General features: G+C 44.6%; 1 protein-coding gene across 2 annotated transcripts in view; it reads right to left on the reverse strand.

Moving 5' to 3' along the window:
- Positions 1-18574, reverse strand: part of LOC106868041 (mitotic checkpoint serine/threonine-protein kinase BUB1 beta) — a 58982-nt gene that overhangs the window by 18540 nt on the left and 21868 nt on the right. Inside the window, exons 10-14 of one of the 2 annotated variants that reach the window (XM_014913161.3) lie at positions 17492-17609; positions 8056-8227; positions 3911-4037; positions 2698-2821; positions 283-343 (exon numbers count right to left, since the gene is read on the reverse strand). In XM_014913161.3, the coding sequence (XP_014768647.2) occupies positions 283-343; positions 2698-2821; positions 3911-4037; positions 8056-8227; positions 17492-17609 (602 nt within the window). Of the gene's footprint in view, positions 1-282; positions 344-2697; positions 2825-3910; positions 4038-8055; positions 8228-17491; positions 17610-18574 lie in introns of both variants that reach the window. The other variant, XM_014913154.3, reaches the window with a different exon arrangement.

An 18574-nucleotide genomic window follows, 5' to 3' on the forward strand; every position in this document is an offset into this window, starting at 1 on the left:
ATTATTTATAAAGAAATAGTAAAACAAAAAACACAAATTTATTTGGTTATAAAATGGTTTAGTATTTTAGAGCACTAAAGAAAGAGGCAATATACCTTTCTAAAACTGGGCACACATTAACTATTCCATTTCAGAGAGAGAGAGAGAGAGAGTGTGTGTGTGTGTGTGTGTGTGTGTGTGTGTTTGTTATATCTACTCAGAGATGTCTATATTTCAAGGCAGAAATGTTAAGGTGAAAACTTTACAGGGGTTAGCTACCAACATTTCAAAAATGGCTCTTACGTTTTTTCCTTTATCTTTACTTCCTGTGCTGATTCCATCTTTGAAGTTTGAATTTGATGATCTGTGGTAAAAGAAGTACTAAATGTTAGAAACAGAATTGCTAAACCAATTTTAAGAGAAATCAATAATACATTTCTTTTAAATATCTTCAATTGAAAAAAAGAAAAATGGACAACTAGACAGAGAGTAACAGTTGTCTGCTGTATCTAGTCTTCTACACTACACTATGACCAAAAAAGATGCATTATTTTCTTCCATGCACTACTCAGGGGCTGTAAATGATACCATTTACCTGCCTGCACTTCACATTGTCTATTACTGTCACATATCACCTCTGTTTCCTCCTCACTGACGAACTCTTACTTTCTTCAATTCTTCCCCAAACTGATATTCACCATTGATCAAATGTTTCCTCTATATTAAGACACGTATCGCTAACCCTTTCACCCAGCACGAAGCCACTTTCCTCGATTCCACTCCCTCTCTCTCAGCTGAGAGGTCATTGTCTGGCAAGTTACTTGGCAACCTCGCTGGTGTTGGTGCCACTTAAAAAGCATAAATGCTGGTACCACACAAAAAGCACCCAGTACACTCTGTAAAGTGGTGGCATTAAGAAGAGCATTCAGCCAAAGGAGACAATGGAGCTTGGTGCAGCTCTCTGGTTTGCAAACACCTGTTGAACCATCCAAAGCATGCCAGCATGCAAGATGAATATTAAATGATGATGATGATGATGATGACCATGCCTTCACCCATTTGTGCCATTCAATGCATCTGCCTCTATCTCCATCTCTAACCATTTGTCAATCACCTTTCACACTCATAATCTTACCTACCCACCTTTTCCAAGCCTGTATCCCTTTTTCTCTTTCTCATATTCATTTTGAATCTTGTCTCTTTTCTCGCTTTCCTACTGGGAAAGCCATGTATCACCTGATCTCGTCCCTCTATCATACTTCAATCTCCAAACACCAGTGTTTCTCAAACTATTTTGATTATTGCCTCTTTTTGTTTTACTCTTTCTTAATTAATATCCCATTCACTGCCTACCCTGATTCCACTTATTTTTAATGTACATAGATGTAATATAAGGTTTGAGTAATTTAATTCTGGGTGCTAGTTTAATGTAACTACTTACTACAGCACTATCCTACCGTAAACAAATATTTGCTGCATCACCATTTGGCCATAATTATTGTACCAGACGAACTACGGTACATATTCTTTGGACTTCATATATACACTCTTAACTACCAGTTGAAATTCATATTCCAATTTATAGCAGTATTTTTGTTCACAAACCCATATAAATTTACTTGCTCATGTGCAAGTTTACATTTGTCTGTTTATACAAGTTGATAGATTATAAGATTAACAGAGGGCACTCAGCTAGAACAATGTTCAAGCATGAAAATATGGATATATATGCAGAAACAAGTCAGAACATTACCAAATACTACAGGTGCTGCGGCAGTCTTTATTGCATGTATGGAAATGCCCGCAAATTTTGACAATGTATTTTAAATTACACTTTAGTTTATTGATTATAATTACATGATAGTTGGCATATATATTCAGTTACGTTTATTTACATATTCACTATTCAAAATCTGCTATTGTTGATCTTGTCATGATTGCAACTAAGTAGTTCGTCAAAATATTAGATTAAAATTTTTAAAGTTAATATTTAAATAGCAAAGACTAAAAAAGCAGCATATATGCATCTATTACAAGCCCATACCACAGTCCACTTTGTCCCCAGTACCCATATGTAATTTTCCATCAGCCCTAGGGGGCAGTGTTGCACTCCTTGAGAAGCATTGTTTTAGATTGCCGGTGGCATGTAAAAGCACCCACTACACTCTTGGAGTGGTTGGTGTTAGGAAGGGCATCCAGCTGTAGAAACTCTGCCAAATCAGATTGGAGCCTGGTGTAGCCATCTGGTTCACCAGTGCTCAGTCAAATCGTCCAACCCATGTTAGCATGGCAAGCAGACATTAAATGATGATGATGATGATTTCATTTTCTAGTTTTCTTCAAAAACAAATTCCAGTATTTCATGTTATTTTACCTGTTCTTATGTGCATTAAATTCAACTGATAATCTAATGGTGTGCATAATTCTTCTATACTAAAATTTTGTTGCATACCCAATTGAATATTAGCTGATGACTTGTTTTCTATGATGTTTAAACAAAATTTTAATATTTTTATATTTTGCTGTATTTACCAGTAATTAGTCACTTTTGAGACAAAAGTTATGCAATAGAATTGATTGAGAACCTTTTTTTTCAATTGTGTTCCAAAAATAACATTAATATGTCGATAAGTAAAAAAAAGTTACAGTTGTTTAATGAAACTCATAAGGAGTGCGTTTTAGTTAGAAATATAGCAACGAAAGGGCTAATGATCTTACGGGCTTATAAAAACATTGTTGACATTTTTCACAGGTGCTGGAGGGTCAGGTTCCTGTTCATCCTCACAAATGACAAAAGGGGCTGTTTTAAGCACTGGCTCCTGGTATACTGGTTCAGACTCTCCTGCTGGAAATTAGAAAATGAGCACAGATTATTCAGTAGACTGGACTAATTGTTAACAATTTCATCAGCTACATCTGTGTAGGTGGTATATATATATTCAGTTATATTTATTTACATATTCACTATTCAAAATCTGCTATTGTTCATCTTGTTGTCGTGATTGCAGCTTAAACCAATAAGTCTTTACATGGTCATATTAGATATACCAGCTAAATTTCTAGACATATTAGATATACCAGCTAAATTTTTAGGCATATTAGATATACCAGCTAAATTTCTAGACATATTAGATATACCAACTAAATTTCTGGACATATTAGATATACCAACTAAATTTCTAGACATATTAGATATACCAACTAAATTTCTAGACATATTAGATACACCAGCTAAATTTCTAGACATATTAGATATACTAGCTAAATTTCTAGACATATTAGATACACCAGCTAAATTTCTAGACATATTAGATATACCAGCTAAATTTCTAGACATATTAGATATACCAGCTAAATTTCTAGACATATTAGATATACCAACTAAATTTCTAGACATATTAGATATACCAACTAAATTTCTAGACATATTAGATACACCAGCTAAATTTCTAGACATAGATACACCAGCTAAATTTCTAGACATATTAGATATACCAGCTAAATTTCTAGACATATTAGATATACCAGCTAAATTTCTAGACATATTAGATATACCAGCTAAATTTCTAGACATATTAGATATACCAGCTAAATTTCTAGACATATTAGATATACCAGCTAAATTTCTAGACACATTAGATATACCAGCTAAATTTCTAGACATTAGATATACCAGCTAAATTTCTAGACATATTAGATATATCAGCTAAATTTCTCTATCATACTTTTTTCACTGAATGCATAATGTATTTTAAGATAAATTTTATTTCAAGAAAAAGAAAACACAGTGTTAATAGCTGGAACTTCTCTGATCCACAGGGCTGCTCAATCAATGCTGACCTATGCTGATTAAGCAACAACAGTAACAATCATAATGAAGAACATGAAAATGGATGATATTTTGAAGGGAGAGCAAATGAAAGATAAATACCATAATCAGCATCCTGGTCTCTGTCAATTGTAGTATCTTTGCCAAGATTGATGGAATCACAATAAAATCCTCTCACAACTTCCAGGGCTTCCATAGTGTTCAGTGTTGTAGATGGTGCATATGTTGACTGGCAAGGAGTAAGAGGAAAAAGTTAAAAAAAAAAAAGTAATTGGTTTCAATGAGGTTACACTAAGAAGAGGATATAATCACTTAAAAATCATCCCCAGTAACTGAACGGTACTTTATATTATCACCTCAAAAAGTATGTTAAAGAAAAAGAAAGTAATCTCTGTAGGAATTCTTTAGTCTGGTTGGAACTAACATATTTAATGATGGCAACATGATAAAATGAATGCAGTCCATACTATAGAGTGGTTACTTGTACAAAGAGCATCTAAGCATAAAAAACAAGACTGACCACTACTAACACCACCACCAAATAAAACAAATATAAGAACAAAGAGGGCTAGTTTTTCTTTGTTGTTGTTGTTTGTGGCAGATTGTCAAGGATTGCAAATGAAATGAATGTCAAGACACCTAAGACCCATCCAACCCATAACCAGTACGGAATATAAAATGATAATGAATCACTCATCAACACGGAATAATAATAGTATTAATAATGGCTTCAAATTTTGGCACAGGGCCAACAATTTTAGGGGAGGAGTAAGCCAGTTACCTCGACCCCAGTATTCAGCTAGTACTTATTTTATCAACACCAAAAGAATGAAAGGCAAAATCAACCTTGGTAGAATTTGAACTTTGTGAAGACACAAAATTCCGTGAAGCCTGGTGTGCTAACAATTCTGCCAGCTCACTGCCTTAATTATGATAACAATAATAATAATAATAAGAGCACTCAGAGAACGCAAACCTCCGCCAAAGCAACACCAATGTCCTATCAACGATTAGCCAGAGATAATTTTTAAAATGAGAATATCTGAAATTAACTTGACTGCTCTCACAAACGAGAATACTAAAACTGAACCAGACTGCCCTCAAAAATTAAGTTAAAAAACTGGAGAAATAATCCAGAATCCTTGTCTGGTACCTAATCAATCCCAATGGTAGTCATGGAATGTGAAGGAGGATGTGCGGGCTGTGTTTGTAATGCTGTATGTGTCGTCTGCAGTGGGAACAGGGGCATTTTTCTCTATGAAGGACTTTTTTTAGTCTATCCACTGATATAATGTCTTTATGACCATTAAGGTTTATAGTGAAAAATTTATCCGTGTGTGAAAGAAAATGGAAAGGACCTGCATATGATGCTGTTAATGGAGATTTAACATCGTTGCACACAAAAATGAGAAATCAAAAAGTAAAGCTTCCTTCAAGGCAGAGCTCGAAATGCAATTGTCAAGTAGGTAAGAGGTTTTAAACAGGAGCGATATATTCAAAATTGGTAAGACTAAAAATTGTCGAGGATAAATTGAATTTATTATTGTTACTGAATATGTTAGTACTATTTAATTTCTGAACGGTTTTGCTGCCATTTGTTTATGTAATTTGATTTCTTTATCTATAGAGAAACGAAAATAAAACTTTGGAAACAGCAATGCCACCATAATTTATGTGGAAACCATGAGCGTGCTTTCAAGTATTACAATCAGAGATTGAATTACTTCATGTGAAGTAAATATAACAAATAATCCAAAATCTTTGTCTGGTACTGATCGATCCCAAAATTTAATCAGTTAGTGCCAGTCATGAGGCCAAACATCCCTGAGAGTTTTATCTGAATCCATTCAGCAGTTCTTACAAACACAACTGAAAATAATACCTCCACCTTCGCTAAAGCAGAGGTAATAATAAAAATAATTCTTTCTACTAAAGGCACAAGGCCTGAAATTTGTGGGGCTAGCTGATTACATCGACCCCAGTCTTTCATTGATACTTATTTCACTGACCCCGAAAGGATGAAAGGCAAAGCTGACCTCAGTGGAATTTGAACTCAGAATGTAAAGATGGACAAACTTCTGCTAAGCATTTTGCCTAGCATGCTAACGAGTTTCCCTATCTGGCCACCATAATAATAATAATAATAATCCTTTATACTAGAAGCACATGGCCTCAAATTTGGGGGAAGGGATTAAGTCGATTACATTGACCCCAATGCATAACTGATACTTATCTAATTGACCCTGAAGGGATGAAAGGCAAAGTCAACCTCAATGGAATTTGAACTCAGAATGTGAAGACAGACGAAATACCGCAAAGCATTTTGCCCGGCATACTAATGATTCTGCCAGCTCACCACCTTTTTAATAATAATAATGTTTATAAAAAAGGCTCAATGCTAGAAATTTGGGATGGTTGATTATATTGACTACAGAGGGATGAAAAGGCAGTTAACCTTGATGGATTTGGATTCAGAACATTGCAAGGCATGTAAAAAAAAAGGAGTTTCATAAAAGTCAGACAACAAATGCAAAATGTGTGGAAAAGGAACAAAAGTATTACACATCTAAGTGAGTGCAGTAAGCTAGGGACAAAGAGTATAAACACAAGCATGACTGTGTAAGTAAAAGAGTGTACTGACATGCAAGCCAAGTTATCTGATTGAAAGTGACTGGAAAAGGGAATGAACATAAGACAGAAACAGTCAATGTGAATGATTGAGATTTTTTAAATGACTGATCATATCATTGAGGTAAGGAGACCAAATATGATTAAAAGCACAGAAAAAAAGCAAAGTATAAGATCATAATCTTTGCAATATACGATAGTAGAGTGGATATCAAAAGTAAATGGGGAAAATTAAGAAATATCAGGATCTACTCAAAGAGACAGAAAAAACTGTGGAAACAAAAAGGTGAAAAATTGTTCATATGGTACTTAGAGCATTGGCCACAACACCTAAACTGCTACCTAAGAGGCTGAAGTGTATTGGAAATGAGATATATTATCAACCTGCAGAAAAGTGCATTCTTGTTTGCTGTTAGAATCTCAAGGTTCTTGAGATTCAATAAGACTTGTCACCAAGCCTCAGGAAAACATACCTGCCATTTACATTAGCAAGTAATAATTTTTGTTTAACAACAATAATAATGGTTTCAAATTTAGGCACAAGGCCAGCAATTTCAGGAGAGGGGCTATGTCAATTACATCAACCCTAGTGTTCAACTGGAACTTATTTTATCAACCCCAAATGGATGAAAGGCAAAGTTGAGCATAAAGATGGATGAAATGCCACTAAACATTTTGCTCAACATGCTACCAATTCTGTCAGCTTGCAACTTTAATAATAATTTCCTACATAAACACAAGAACAAAAATTCATAGCAGAAGACAGTTCTGAAGACATTGGTACCAGATGTAAAGGGAATTATTTTCAATTGAGCGTCGTAACTAAGCCCAGTGATTATTATCATTTGACATCCATGTTTGATACTGGAATAGGTTGAACAATTTAACAGGATGCAATGGGTCCGAGGACTACATTGCACTCCAGTGTCATGGTTTCTACGGCTTGCTTTGTTACTTACAAAGTGTACAAGAGACACAATGGAAATTTAATTATTGTTTGGTACATGGTACATAGATGCATGTTGCAATTCAAAATATACCAACAACATCATCATCATCATTTAACATCTGCTTTCCATGCTACCATGGGTTGGACGATTTGACTGGGGACTGGCGAAGCGGATGGCTACACCAGCCCCCAATCTGATCTGGCAGAGTTTCTACAGCTAGATGCCCTTCCTAATGCCAACCACTCCGAGAGTGTAGTGGGTGCTTTTTACGTGACACCAGCATGAGGGCCAGTCCAGCAGTAATGGCATGGCCACGCTCAGATGGTGTTTTTCATGTGCCACCTGCACAGGAGTCAGTCAATGTTGTGTTCACATGCCACCGGCACAAGTGCCAGTAAGGCGAAGCTGGAAACAATCACGCTCAAATGGTGCATTTTACGTGCAAAATAAAGAATTTTCCAAGTGATTACTTGGCCATATAGAAATAGTAACCAAAACTGCTCGGAAAAAACCCTGTTATGTTATAAAAAGAACAGAATTTAGTTCTTATACATTTTCCATGACCACCCCATCAGAATGGAAATAGCCAGAATACTTTTCATCAAAGATCTACTGGATCATGGGTTCTGAAAAAAAAAAAAAAAAGCCACAACAATGAGGAAGAAATACCTTTGGGCCTTCTTTATTTTGGAAACTGGAATTAAATCCTGTCTGACTAGTATTTTGCAAAGGTTCTGGAGTTTTCGAATTGCTGGTCGTATGCTGCCCAGATCGATTTAGGCTGCCGTTCAGTGTCAAGTCACGTGAGCTTACATTCTTCAAACTGTGTTCTTGTGGTTCCCTGGTGAATGGTCAAGATAATCTTTGGTAACACGAATTTCAATAATTTACAATAATAAAACATTTTAGGTCATTACCAGCTTACCATCAGTGCAACCAACATTCTAATCAATACTGACAACATGCACGTCATTATTAATCTGCTTGACCAGCAACAACAAACTGGTTAGTAAGCATAGACAAGCTGGCTAGGCAGCACAGACAATCTGGCTAGGCAGCACTGACAAGCTGGCAAGGCAGCACTGACAATCTGGCTAGGCAGCACAGACAATCTGGCAAGGCAGCACAGACAAGCTGGCAAGGCAGCACAGACAATCTGGCTAGGCAGCACAGACAATCTGGCTAGGCAGCACAGACAATCTGGCAAGGCAGCACAGACAAGCTGGCTAGGCAGCACAGACAAGCTGGCTAGGCAGCACTGACAAGCTGGCTAGGCAGCACAGACAATCTGGCAAGGCAGCACAGACAAGCTGGCTAGGCAGCACAGACAATCTGGCTAGGCAGCACAGACAATCTGGCTAGGCAGCACTGACAATCTGGCTAGGCAGCACAGACAATCTGGCTAGGCAGCACAGACAATCTGGCTAGGCAGCACAGACAATCTGGCAAGGCAGCACAGACAAGCTGGCTAGGCAGCACAGACAAGCTGGCTAGGCAGCACTGACAAGCTGGCTAGGCAGCACAGACAATCTGGCAAGGCAGCACAGACAAGCTGGCTAGGCAGCACAGACAAGCTGGCTAGGCAGCACAGACAATCTGGCTAGGCAGCACAGACAATCTGGCTAGGCAGCACAGACAATCTGGCAAGGCAGCACAGACAAGCTGGCTAGGCAGCACAGACAAGCTGGCTAGGCAGCACTGACAAGCTGGCTAGGCAGCACAGACAATCTGGCAAGGCAGCACAGACAAGCTGGCAAGGCAGCACTGACAAGCTGGCAAGGCAGCACAGACAAGCTGGCTAGGCAGCACAGACAATCTGGCTAGGCAGCACAGACAAGCTGGCAAGGCAGCACAGACAAGCTGGCAAGGCAGCACAGACAAGCTGGCTAGGCAGCACAGACAATCTGGCTAGGCAGCACAGACAATCTGGCTAGGCAGCACAGACAAGCTGGCAAGGCAGCACAGACAAGCTGGCTAGGCAGCACAGACAATCTGGCTAGGCAGCACAGACAATCTGGCAAGGCAGCACTGACAAGCTGGCAAGGCAGCACAGACAAGCTGGCTAGGCAGCACAGACAAGCTGGCTAGGCAGCACAGACAAGCTGGCTAGGCAGCACTGACAAGCTGGCTAGGCAGCACAGACAAGCTGGCTAGGCAGCACAGACAATCTGGCAAGGCAGCACAGACAATCTGGCAAGGCAGCACAGACAATCTGGCAAGGCAGCACAGACAATCTGGCAAGGCAGCACAGACAAGCTGGCTAGGCAGCACAGACAAGCTGGCTAGGCAGCACTGACAAGCTGGCTAGGCAGCACAGACAATCTGGCAAGGCAGCACAGACAAGCTGGCTAGGCAGCACAGACAAGCTGGCTAGGCAGCACTGACAAGCTGGCTAGGCAGCACAGACAATCTGGCAAGGCAGCACAGACAAGCTGGCTAGGCAGCACTGACAAGCTGGCAAGGCAGCACAGACAATCTGGCAAGGCAGCACAGACAAGCTGGCTAGGCAGCACAGACAAGCTGGCTAGGCAGCACTGACAAGCTGGCTAGGCAGCACAGACAAGCTGGCTAGGCAGCACAGACAAGCTGGCTAGGCAGCACAGACAAGCTGGCTAGGCAGCACAGACAAGCTGGCTAGGCAGCACAGACAAGCTGGCTAGGCAGCACAGACAAGCTGGCTAGGCAGCACAGACAAGCTGGCTAGGCAGCACAGACAAGCTGGCTAGGCAGCACAGACAAGCTGGCTAGGCAGCACAGACAAGCTGGCTAGGCAGCACTGACAAGCTGGCTAGGCAGCACTGACAAGCTGGCTAGGCAGCACAGACAAGCTGGCTAGGCAGCACAGACAAGCTGGCTAGGCAGCACAGACAAGCTGGCTAGGCAGCACAGACAAGCTGGCTAGGCAGCACTGACAAGCTGGCTAGGCAGCACAGACAAGCTGGCTAGGCAGCACAGACAATCTGGCAAGGCAGCACAGACAAGCTGGCTAGGCAGCACAGACAAGCTGGCTAGGCAGCACTGACAAGCTGGCTAGGCAGCACAGACAAGCTGGCTAGGCAGCACAGACAAGCTGGCTAGGCAGCACAGACAAGCTGGCTAGGCAGCACAGACAAGCTGGCAAGGCAGCACAGACAAGCTGGCTAGGCAGCACTGACAAGCTGGCTAGGCAGCACAGACAAGCTGGCTAGGCAGCACTGACAAGCTGGCTAGGCAGCACTGACAAGCTGGCTAGGCAGCACTGACAAGCTGGCTAGGCAGCACAGACAAGCTGGCTAGGCAGCACTGACAAGCTGGCTAGGCAGCACTGACAAGCTGGCTAGGCAGCACTGACAAGCTGGCTAGGCAGCACTGACAAGCTGGCTAGGCAGCACAGACAAGCTGGCTAGGCAGCACAGACAAGCTGGCTAGGCAGCACAGACAAGCTGGCTAGGCAGCACAGACAAGCTGGCTAGGCAGCACAGACAAGCTGGCTAGGCAGCACAGACAAGCTGGCTAGGCAGCACAGACAAGCTGGCTAGGCAGCACAGACAAGCTGGCTAGGCAGCACAGACAAGCTGGCTAGGCAGCACAGACAAGCTGGCTAGGCAGCACAGACAAGCTGGCTAGGCAGCACAGACAAGCTGGCTAGGCAGCACTGACAAGCTGGCTAGGCAGCACAGACAAGCTGGCTAGGCAGCACAGACAATCTGGCAAGGCAGCACTGACAAGCTGGCTAGGCAGCACTGACAAGCTGGCTAGGCAGCACAGACAAGCTGGCTAGGCAGCACAGACAAGCTGGCTAGGCAGCACAGACAAGCTGGCTAGGCAGCACTGACAATCGGGCAAGGCAGCACAGACAAGCTGGCTAGGCAGCACAGACAATCTGGCTAGGCAGCACAGACAAGCTGGCAAGGCAGCACAGACAAGCTGGCAAGGCAGCACAGACAAGCTGGCTAGGCAGCACAGACAATCTGGCTAGGCAGCACAGACAATCTGGCTAGGCAGCACAGACAAGCTGGCAAGGCAGCACAGACAAGCTGGCTAGGCAGCACAGACAATCTGGCTAGGCAGCACAGACAATCTGGCAAGGCAGCACTGACAAGCTGGCAAGGCAGCACAGACAAGCTGGCTAGGCAGCACAGACAAGCTGGCTAGGCAGCACAGACAATCTGGCAAGGCAGCACTGACAAGCTGGCAAGGCAGCACAGACAAGCTGGCTAGGCAGCACAGACAAGCTGGCTAGGCAGCACAGACAAGCTGGCTAGGCAGCACTGACAAGCTGGCTAGGCAGCACAGACAAGCTGGCTAGGCAGCACTGACAAGCTGGCTAGGCAGCACAGACAAGCTGGCTAGGCAGCACAGACAAGCTGGCTAGGCAGCACAGACAAGCTGGCTAGGCAGCACTGACAAGCTGGCTAGGCAGCACAGACAATCTGGCAAGGCAGCACAGACAAGCTGGCTAGGCAGCACAGACAAGCTGGCTAGGCAGCACTGACAAGCTGGCTAGGCAGCACAGACAATCTGGCAAGGCAGCACAGACAAGCTGGCTAGGCAGCACTGACAAGCTGGCAAGGCAGCACAGACAATCTGGCAAGGCAGCACAGACAAGCTGGCTAGGCAGCACAGACAAGCTGGCTAGGCAGCACTGACAAGCTGGCTAGGCAGCACAGACAAGCTGGCTAGGCAGCACAGACAAGCTGGCTAGGCAGCACAGACAAGCTGGCTAGGCAGCACAGACAAGCTGGCTAGGCAGCACAGACAAGCTGGCTAGGCAGCACAGACAAGCTGGCTAGGCAGCACAGACAAGCTGGCTAGGCAGCACAGACAAGCTGGCTAGGCAGCACAGACAAGCTGGCTAGGCAGCACAGACAAGCTGGCTAGGCAGCACTGACAAGCTGGCTAGGCAGCACTGACAAGCTGGCTAGGCAGCACAGACAAGCTGGCTAGGCAGCACAGACAAGCTGGCTAGGTAGCACAAACAAGCTGGCTAGGCAGCACAGACAAGCTGGCTAGGCAGCACTGACAAGCTGGCTAGGCAGCACAGACAAGCTGGCTAGGCAGCACAGACAATCTGGCAAGGCAGCACAGACAAGCTGGCTAGGCAGCACAGACAAGCTGGCTAGGCAGCACTGACAAGCTGGCTAGGCAGCACAGACAAGCTGGCTAGGCAGCACAGACAAGCTGGCTAGGCAGCACAGACAAGCTGGCTAGGCAGCACAGACAAGCTGGCAAGGCAGCACAGACAAGCTGGCTAGGCAGCACTGACAAGCTGGCTAGGCAGCACAGACAAGCTGGCTAGGCAGCACTGACAAGCTGGCTAGGCAGCACTGACAAGCTGGCTAGGCAGCACTGACAAGCTGGCTAGGCAGCACAGACAAGCTGGCTAGGCAGCACTGACAAGCTGGCTAGGCAGCACTGACAAGCTGGCTAGGCAGCACTGACAAACTGGCTAGGCAGCACAGACAAGCTGGCTAGGCAGCACAGACAAGCTGGCTAGGCAGCACAGACAAGCTGGCTAGGCAGCACAGACAAGCTGGCTAGGCAGCACAGACAAGCTGGCTAGGCAGCACAGACAAGCTGGCTAGGCAGCACAGACAAGCTGGCTAGGCAGCACAGACAAGCTGGCTAGGCAGCACAGACAAGCTGGCTAGGCAGCACAGACAAGCTGGCTAGGCAGCACAGACAAGCTGGCTAGGCAGCACAGACAAGCTGGCTAGGCAGCACAGACAAGCTGGCTAGGCAGCACTGACAAGCTGGCTAGGCAGCACAGACAAGCTGGCTAGGCAGCACAGACAATCTGGCAAGGCAGCACAGATAAGCTGGCTAGGCAGCACAGACAAGCTGGCTAGGCAGCACTGACAAGCTGGCTAGGCAGCACAGACAAGCTGGCTAGGCAGCACAGACAAGCTGGCTAGGCAGCACAGACAAGCTGGCTAGGCAGCACAGACAAGCTGGCTAGGCAGCACAGACAAGCTGGCTAGGCAGCACTGACAAGCTGGCTAGGCAGCACAGACAAGCTGGCTAGGCAGCACAGACAAGCTGGCTAGGCAGCACAGACAATCTGGCAAGGCAGCACAGATAAGCTGGCTAGGCAGCACAGACAAGCTGGCTAGGCAGCACTGACAAGCTGGCTAGGCAGCACAGACAAGCTGGCTAGGCAGCACAGACAAGCTGGCTAGGCAGCACAGACAAGCTGGCTAGGCAGCACAGACAAGCTGGCTAGGCAGCACAGACAAGCTGGCTAGGCAGCACAGACAAGCTGGCTAGGCAGCACAGACAAGCTGGCTAGGCAGCACTGACAAGCTGGCTAGGCAGCACTGACAAGCTGGCTAGGCAGCACAGACAAGCTGGCTAGGCAGCACAGACAAGCTGGCTAGGCAGCACAGACAAGCTGGCTAGGCAGCACAGACAAGCTGGCTAGGCAGCACAGACAAGCTGGCTAGGCAGCACTGACAAGCTGGCTAGGCAGCACAGACAAGCTGGCTAGGCAGCACAGACAAGCTGGCTAGGCAGCACAGACAAGCTGGCTAGGCAGCACAGACAAGCTGGCTAGGCAGCACAGACAAGCTGGCTAGGCAGCACAGACAAGCTGGCTAGGCAGCACAGACAAGCTGGCTAGGCAGCACAGACAAGCTGGCTAGGCAGCACTGACAAGCTGGCTAGGCAGCACAGACAAGCTGGCTAGGCAGCACAGACAAGCTGGCTAGGCAGCACAGACAAGCTGGCTAGGCAGCACAGAAAAGCTGGCTAGGCAGCACAGACAAGCTGGCTAGGCAGCACAGACAAGCTGGCTAGGCAGCACTGACAAGCTGGCTAGGCAGCACAGACAAGCTGGCTAGGCAGCACTGACAAGCTGGCTAGGCAGCACAGACAAGCTGGCTAGGCAGCACAGACAAGCTGGCTAGGCAGCACAGACAAGCTGGCTAGGCAGCACAGACAAGCTGGCTAGGCAGCACAGGCAAGCTGGCTAGGCAGCACAGGCAAGCTGGCTAGGCAGCACAGGCAAGCTGGCTAGGCAGCACAGACAAGCTGGCTAGGCAGCACAGACAAGCTGGCTAGGCAGCACAGACAAGCTGGCTAGGCAGCACAGACAAGCTGGCTAGGCAGCACAGACAAGCTGGCTAGGCAGCACAGACAAGCTGGCTAGGCAGCACAGACAAGCTGGCTAGGCAGCACAGACAAGCTGGCTAGGCAGCACAGACAAGCTGGCTAGGCAGCACTGACAAGCTGGCTAGGCAGCACAGACAAGCTGGCTAGGCAGCACAGACAATCTGGCAAGGCAGCACAGACAAGCTGGCTAGGCAGCACTGACAAGCTGGCTAGGCAGCACAGACAAGCTGGCTAGGCAGCACAGACAAGCTGGCTAGGCAGCACAGACAAGCTGGCTAGGCAGCACTGACAAGCTGGCTAGGCAGCACAGACAAGCTGGCTAGGCAGCACAGACAAGCTGGCTAGGCAGCACAGACAAGCTGGCTAGGCAGCACAGACAAGCTGGCTAGGCAGCACAGACAAGCTGGCTAGGCAGCACTGACAAGCTGGCTAGGCAGCACAGACAAGCTGGCTAGGCAGCACAGACAAGCTGGCTAGGCAGCACAGACAAGCTGGCTAGGCAGCACTGACAAGCTGGCTAGGCAGCACTGACAAGCTGGCTAGGCAGCACAGACAAGCTGGCTAGGCAGCACAGACAAGCTGGCTAGGCAGCACAGACAAGCTGGCTAGGCAGCACAGACAAGCTGGCTAGGCAGCACTGACAAGCTGGCTAGGCAGCACAGACAAGCTGGCTAGGCAGCACAGACAATCTGGCAAGGCAGCACAGATAAGCTGGCTAGGCAGCACAGACAAGCTGGCAAGGCAGCACAGACAAGCTGGCTAGGCAGCACTGACAAGCTGGCTAGGCAGCACAGACAAGCTGGCTAGGCAGCACTGACAAGCTGGCTAGGCAGCACTGACAAGCTGGCTAGGCAGCACTGACAAGCTGGCTAGGCAGCACAGACAAGCTGGCAAGGCAGCACAGACAATCTGGCAAGGCAGCACAGACAAGCTGGCAAGGCAGCACAGACAAGCTGGCTAGGCAGCACTGACAAGCTAGCTAGGCAGCACAGACAAGCTGGCTAGGCAGCACTGACAAGCTGGCAAGGCAGCACAGACAAGCTGGCTAGGCAGCACTGACAAGCTGGCTAGGCAGCACAGACAAGCTGGCTAGGCAGCACTGACAAGCTGGCTAGGCAGCACAGACAAGCTGGCAAGGCAGCACAGACAAGCTGGCAAGGCAGCACAGACAAGCTGGCTAGGCAGCACAGACAAGCTGGCAAGGCAGCACAGACAAGCTGGCTAGGCAGCACAGACAAGCTGGCTAGGCAGCACAGACAAGCTGGCTAGGCAGCACTGACAAGCTGGCTAGTCCGCATTGACAGGCTGGCTAGTCAGCACCAACAAACTGGCTAATTAGCACCAACAACTCACAAGTTAGTACTAACTTACAGATAGAATCAGAGAAACAATGGAAATATATAGTAAAACATAATGATTTATGATACTGATACAAAGTAACAATTTTTAAGGTAAGGGCAGAATCAATTAAATTAGCTTAAAACTTTAACTGGTAATTAAAAATTTATAAATTTGCATATAGCACAAGAATGGGGGTATGGTTATGAAGCTTGCCTTGGAACCACATGATCATGGGTTCAGTCCCACTGTGCAGCACCTTGGGCAAGTGTCTCTTAATATGGCCCCATGTTGACCAATGCCTCAAGAGAGAGTTTGGTAGATGGAAACTGTTTGGAAACCCTTCATGTATGGGTGTCTTGTTTTGTTTGTCCCCCAACACAGCTTGAGAAATGGTATTGGTTTGTGTATGTCCCTGTAACTTAGCAGTTTGGCAAAAAAGACCATAGAATAAGTACCAGACTTTTAAAAATAATTACTAGGGTCAATTTGTTCGACTAAAATTCCTTCAAAGCATTGCTCCAGTATGACAAGTCTAATGACTGAAACAAGATAAAAGACGGCACAAATTTAAGAAGGTAATTAATTGACCCCAGTTATTATTTTATATCATATTTTGTGAACCTTGGTAACTAAATACCAAAATGCATTTCATATACTCACAGAGTTGCTACTTAGGTCTGATGTCATTAGAATGAAGTGGTACCACAGCTTTCCTGGATACAATGCAAATTCATCACAAGAAACTTCACTTAGCTGGAGAACAATCATACTTTAGGTAAGGCACAGATAAGTAGACTTCAGTGTCCTTATCCAGGGGACTGAACAAAGGCAATCACTTGCAATAGGATATGGGTTTGCAACCAAGTGATTAATAGACCAGTAACTAGACTTGCAGCTACTCTCTTTCAAATCAAGTCAAACCTTTGTGATGAACACATGAGGTATCTGTGAGATTCTCTAGTGTTGATGTGATATATTTAATTACTCCAGTTGCGAATGGGCACTCACCATGGCAAGGTGATAAAACAACTGTTTCCGTGCCTTACAATGACAGGTTGTGCTAACACACTGGATGTTCTTGTTCTTTAGCTTTCTGCTAACCTGGTCAAGTAGACTTTATAATCAAAAGCCTTCCAACAAAGCCACCTCACTTTTGTTTAAAGTATAGTGTACGTTGGACAACACTATCCAATGGGTCTTTTATAAGGCAGTGAGTAGGATGTGACTCAGAAATCAGACTTCTATTTCTTGTTGACTGAGCAGCCGGACAGAAGTTCCCCATGGTAACAATACTGACAGACCCTATTGTAGTAAACTACCCCAATAAAATGGTACCATACTGTGATGAGCTATACCAAGACATATGATACCTTACAGTGGGGAATGTAAGGTACCAACATGGTACTTTAAATGGCAGGTTGTACTAACACATATGGTATCTTATTGTGGTATGTTGCATCAATATGTATGGTACCTTACAGTGAACTGCACCGACACAGTGAGTACTTATTGACATCTTGGTGGAGTGAGCCAGTGAAAGTTCAGGGATTCAGCCAAAACAAGATAGCTATGTGGTTTGCATCCCTTCACTGTTCAACAGCTTGTCAGATCCTTCAAGTTATAGTAGTAATAGAAATAGAAATAGCAGCTAATATTTTAAGTATACTGTTCTTACACTGGTTTCATTTCCACATTTTCGTCCAATGATTTCTGCAAAACCTGGTGTTGAATCAGCAGTTCTTCGTTTCTTAACAAGATCTTCTGCTGCTCCTCTTTCAATTTTTTATTCTTTTCTATAAGAAATGAGAGAAATAACAAGGCACTTAGGAGTTACGGTTTAGATTAGAATTGTTTCAGGAATGCAAGTACAAATGTCTTGTTATAAAAAGTTACTTTGAAATCATGCGGATCCTAGCTTCATACCACTAGATAGCATTTTGAGAAGAGCCTTCTTGATCAATGCTTTACAAGTAGAATCTGACAGACAGAAACTATGCAGAAGCCTCTCTGCATATGTGTGTGTGTGTGTGTGTGTATATATATATATATATATATATATATATATATATATATATATATATATATATATTATTCATTTGTTTGTTCAAAACTGATTTTTATTCTGCTACCATGGGTTAGACAAGGATCTATTTGAGAAATCATAGCTGGTTGCTCTTCCTAGACTTAGCATTTTTGGAAGGGTATCCAGCTGTAAAAACCATGCCAAAATGGACCTTGCCAATGCTGGTGCCATGTAAAAAGCACTGAGTCCACTCTGTAAGAGTGAGTGGTGTTAAAAAGGGCATCCAGTATAAAAACCATGGCAAAACAGACAGTAAAGCCTGATGCAGTCTTCTGCATAGCCAGCTCCTGTCAAACTGTCCAACCCATGCTAGCATAGAAAATGGATGTTAAATGAAGATGATATATATATATATATACATAAACACACACACATATCCCTTTTGGCACTGAGTCTTTCAAATTAAAATATACTATGTGGGATTTGTTTCTTCCAATTTTGACTGACAATTCTTTGATACTCTTGCTTCAGAAATGCAAAAATATAACTAATGTTGCAACTGTCCACCAAATTCAATATAAAATAAGTCGTGAGAAAATAGAATCAATTGTCATATTAGAACTAAAGCATTTGTAGCACTTGCTAGCAAAATATTCAGAAATCATAGAAGCTTTTCTTTGTGTCTTGTTTATCTCTATCATGTTCAGGCTTCATGAAATTTGTTTGTTATTCAGT

The sequence above is a fragment of the Octopus bimaculoides genome, chromosome 9 (genome assembly GCF_046866305.1).
Source record: "Octopus bimaculoides isolate indiv1 chromosome 9, ASM4686630v1, whole genome shotgun sequence".
NCBI classification, from domain to species: Eukaryota; Metazoa; Mollusca; class Cephalopoda; order Octopoda; family Octopodidae; genus Octopus; species Octopus bimaculoides.